The following is a 5,000-nucleotide window of genomic DNA, read 5'->3' as shown; positions in this document are numbered from 1 at the left end:
GTCATACCACAAGACCACATAGCTGCAGTATATTCTTAATAATACGAAAGTTATCTGCCTTTTTATACATAATAATGATCAGGATGAAATGTGTCCTAAACGCATAGATTATTTGTAAATTCGGTTATTTCCAAATTCTATCATTTAGGTCCTGGAATGTGCTTCAATCAATATGGAAGAAGATGGAACTCCTGGTTCACCAGTAAGTTTAATGTCTTATTTGTCATACATCATCTGAATCAGGTTATGTCGCAATGAACCCAAAGTAGAAGGTTGAATATAAGATCAAAACAATCAGAATTGTGAAATTGTGTTCTGTAGATAAAAATACTAAAATCATTCTTTGCAAACTAGAAAAACAAAAAAATACTTGCAGAGCCATTAGGCCTATGGAGCCGGAGTTTAGTGAAATAGACAAAAGCAGTTGCTAGATGCCCTTTGGATAGGATATAGTCAATTGCTCAAGTCAATGCTTTTTTCTTTTTTTTTTTCTCAATTGCAATAACTCAAATCATGTCTTAAGATGATAAGTTTATTAATTATTGTCTTGAAAAATGACAATATTATTGTTGTTGTTGTTGTTGTTGTTGTTTATTATTATTGAAAACACAAAAGTATTTTTTTTAATGATCAGTTTCCTTCATGTTTTATTCAGACCATGAAAGTGAGTCGACAACTCTTAGACCAGCTGAGTGCAGCACTAAATGGACCAGAACTATTTGAATTGGACAAAGACCTCATTTGGATGATGCGTTACGAGATTTGTCATCGATTCCCAGATTGTTTGTCTAAAGTGCTTCAATCCGTGAAATGGAACAATCATGTCGATGTAGCAAAAGTAAGGACAAGGGCTATATTTCTCCTTTTATTTTCTGTAATTTAGTTCACTAACATACGAGCTGAAGTTAAAATTGAAAAAATTAAACTAAGATACAGCTGTCTTTTACTTATGATTTTGTATCTTTAACTCTTAGACATTCTCTCATTTTAGAAATTGACAATATAATCGAGTATTAGAAGAAAAAAATGATGTGTTGATGGACACTTTATAGAAAGAATGATAAAAGACTTTTATCAAAGAGCAATTTGATGCAAACTTTTCATATCAAATTTAATAAGAAATGTGATCAATCATCAATTTAAAAATTACATAGTCATATCTTAAATATATTTTTTTGAAATAATATATAAACGGAATGGTTTTTAACAATTTATGATCGCTTTAGAATTGTTTGAAATTGGGCGGTTTATAATTCTGGAATGAAATAGTTGTTTTTGTCTTTAAAGAATCACCCCCCCCCCCCTTTTTTTTTTAAAATTGTTAAACAAAAATAGAAACAGAATTTAGCTTGTAATGTCATTCTAGATTGTTGAAGGATGCAATATTTTTTCTGTGTGACTTTTTTCTAAGATGATTGCTCTTTTGCAAACATGGCGAAAACTACCCCTTGACCATGCACTAGAACTGCTAGACTTTGAGTATCCCGATTACAATGTGAGGAACTTTGCTGTTGATTGTCTTGATACCAACCTCAGGTGAGCTTTCTCTAAATTTGCCAATGTTTTCTTTCTTTCTTTTTTTTCTTTAGACTTCCCTTTATGACTTGAATGTAAAACTTAAAGAGATAAAATCATAATGAAAAAAAAAAATTATTTATAGTTTGTTTTTCAATTAGAACGGTTTCAGATTTTAACCTAATTGGCATTTTGCTAAATATTTTATCATGAAATTGGTTATTGATAGCAAGGCATCGAGTAATTTTGTGTGATTTGTCATTATTATTATTATTATTATTATTATTATTATTATTATTATTATTATTATTATTATTATTATTTATATTATTATTATTATTATTATTATTATTATTATTATTATTGTTATTATTATTATTATTTTTATTATTATTATTATTATTATTATTATTATTATTATTATTATTATTATTATTATTATTATTATTATTATTATTATTTTAAACTGTTATATTTACAATTTGCAATTCATTTAAGTGACGACGAATTGGCCCAGTTCATGCTTCAACTAGTCCAGGCCCTCAGGTTTGAGACATATCTGTATTGTCCACTGGCAGAGTTTTTACTAAGGAGGGCCCTCAAGAATCAACACCTTGGACATAAGCTATTCTGGCTACTCAAGTAATACATAATTTTGATTTTTCTTTTTTTTTTTTCATTCAACTCATTCGACACCTTTTATCATATCATCACATATATCAGGTCGGAGTGAAATTTAAATTTAAGGGTTACCTAATTACCTCAGTGTTGCGCCTACAGTTGTAACTTGGCCTTCCCCTCTTTATTTTCCTTGAGGGTTCCATAGCAGTGCCTGTTGTGAAATTCTAGAATTATAGCAATCTTACAAATTCACTTGTCTGTACCTGAGCACACATCTATTCTTTAGTGGAGTGGAGTAGAGCGAGGTAATGTAGTAATCCTTCAAAACCTTAGGACCCATGGAGCTTATCCTTGTTCCTAAAGCACTAATAATGATAATAGTAACGATAGAAAACTGCACTCATACCATATCTAGCAGTCACAAGTTAATGCTCATCTCAACTCATTTTGAATTTGAAAGTCCCTCCCCGAAAATATCAGAAGCATTCATGGCCAAATGGAATTCAACCAAAAACTAGATAAGATCATAATGAAGGCTTTGGCATGTACAGTTGTCCTTACTTCACTCACAGTCATGATTATCATTGGCTGTACAGAGTTGCAGTTGCAAAGCTGAAATTTCTTTTAAATCACAATTTCTCCTATTATTTGTATGGTTATAACTCTGTAACTCACAAGAGACCAGCAGTGGATCTAAAGGTTTAAACCGGATACCTCTGTTAATTTGAAGACTGTCCATTGTTCAGTCATTTCCCCAATCCTATAGCTGTACGTTTGATTTCATACTCATTTGTATTGAATGTGAAATAGATTCTAGATTCTTCTAGATTTAACAGATTTATGTGCATCATTGGAAGTTTAAAAAAATGAAAATTCAATTTGATTTTGGTAGGAAAAGATGAGACAATTACGTTTTATAAATAAAATGAGAGTTCACTTTTGTTTGATTAAATTTCCTCCCCTCATCTTTATCAGATCTGAATCTCATAATCCAACTGTGAAGACGCAATATGGTCTGATCCTAGATTGCTACCTCCGCCACAACCACGATCATCTCATGGTTTTGGTCAAGCAACAAGATGCTCTCAAGAAACTGTATGCTCTCAATTCTCTCATCAAAGAGGGAAACATTGCTGATCAGGTATGATGAATGCGGTGATGTGGTCTAGTGGTATGACACTCACCTACAAATTGGAAAGTCCATGGTTCGAGTCCCACTCTCTTTACCTACATTCTCTTACCTCAGTCAGGTGAAAAATGAGTACCTCGCTGTTAACAGGATTGCCTCTGTCTAAAAAAAGTTGTAATATCGCCTAACAGGTGTCATAGCTTGACTTACATGTTTTGTATTGCTGTTGGCTAGGGACCACTTGCAAAACACTTTGAGTAAATTTAGTGGATAAAATCGCTACATAAAAGCTCAAGTTAAGTTAATTATATTGTTAGACTTTAGGTGATGAACTGTCCACCAATGTGTTAGAAGTTTTGTTCATCAGGTATAGTGAATTATAAAGTAGACTACAGTGGAATCGGCATAAAGTCAACATGGTTAAAGTCAACACCTCTTGTTGGTCCCAAATTGTTTGCTCTCTATCTAATGCAAATGTTGCTGATCGAAGCTCGAATAAATAAATAACAATGTGAAATTGAATGTTAGCTTCAATTTAATATACGAAAACAGATAAAATGGACGTTTCGGGTTTCCCCTTTATCAACAAAACAGGATGAATGAAACACTACATACGGATGAGATAATGTTATAGTTAAATCCAATTTTTAGCATCTTGTTCACTTGATGTCAGATTGAGGGAGTGGATCACTTATGTTCAAAGTGTTTTTAAAGTAGACCTTCAGAGCTCATGGATCCTGAGTTTAACTCAGTTTCTATAGCATGAAACGGACAATAGCAATTGCTTGTTACCCTTAGGATTGGATGTTTGTCTATTGTAAAGTACTTTCCACCAGATCAAACAGACCTAGCTATCCAATCAATCATTGCTGGGTGGACAGGGGGTCACCCAGGATTGATCTTGTTCCCTTTGCCTGTGAAGCAAGAGCTCAACCAAATGAGCTATCGGGCCACCCAAAAGTGTTTTCAAAATGTCTTAAAATGTAGAACCTGGGGTATGATTTTGACAATTTTTCTCGATATGTATGCCACCAGATTCCCAAAAACATGCCCCTGTTTTGGCTTCCGCATATATAATTAATCTGATTACAAAAGTTGTTATATACTTCTGTTCTTGAAATCGACTTTTTGTTTTGCAGGCTAAGAGAGACCAAGTTAAACAGCAGATGCATTATGTGCTAAATCAGAACTCCTACAAATCCTATCTGTCCGACTTGTTCAGTCCCCTATCTCCACTGTACAAATTAAAAGAATTGAAGTAAGTTGGGTTTGGATTATAATAATATGTAATGGAACTTATGATTTAGAGACTGATATGTTATATTATTGTCAGCTGTAAGTCTCTGTTAATCCCGATAATGGGATATTTGCCTGAAAAGATCTATTAAATTTTACTTGCAGACAAGACATGCCAAATATGTCTCTTCTGTCTGTCTGGATTTTAAGTGATGTATTAATGTTTTTTTGTTTTTTTTTTTGCCTTTGTTATTGGCTGAAGAAGGGTTTTCAGCCCGAAACATTCTGAGTTTGGTATTTTGATTTTTTTTTAAGTTGTTGATTTTTGTTCATTATTTTTTACAGTCCATTGCTTGAAGCAGCTTAGTATCAGTTTGGCTTGTATATTGATATAGTAGTTTTGTGATGTATGATATTTGATCTTTGTTCTCATGCCTACTTATGATTATTTTTATTGTATTTCTAAAAAATACAGACTAGGCAGTCGAGCTATCAAGAT

The 5,000-nt window shown here is 32.5% G+C and overlaps 1 protein-coding gene across 2 annotated transcripts in view; it reads left to right on the top strand.

Moving 5' to 3' along the window:
• LOC144970971 (phosphatidylinositol 4,5-bisphosphate 3-kinase catalytic subunit delta isoform-like) overlaps window positions 1-5,000 on the top strand; it is a 33,367-nt gene that overhangs the window by 19,142 nt on the left and 9,225 nt on the right. For both annotated transcript variants that reach the window (XM_078911201.1, XM_078911200.1), the window contains exons 13-18: window positions 149-202; window positions 656-838; window positions 1,412-1,536; window positions 2,014-2,157; window positions 3,112-3,277; window positions 4,405-4,523. In XM_078911201.1, coding sequence (XP_078767327.1) covers window positions 149-202; window positions 656-838; window positions 1,412-1,536; window positions 2,014-2,157; window positions 3,112-3,277; window positions 4,405-4,523 — 791 coding nt within the window. The remainder of the gene's footprint in view (window positions 1-148; window positions 203-655; window positions 839-1,411; window positions 1,537-2,013; window positions 2,158-3,111; window positions 3,278-4,404; window positions 4,524-5,000) is intronic.

The sequence above is a fragment of the Berghia stephanieae genome, chromosome 4 (assembly GCF_034508935.2).
Source record: "Berghia stephanieae isolate SIO BIC M18660-M18661 chromosome 4, UCSD_Bste_1.3, whole genome shotgun sequence".
Classification (NCBI taxonomy): domain Eukaryota; kingdom Metazoa; phylum Mollusca; class Gastropoda; order Nudibranchia; family Aeolidiidae; genus Berghia; species Berghia stephanieae.
This window is presented reverse-complemented; position numbering and strand designations above follow the sequence as displayed.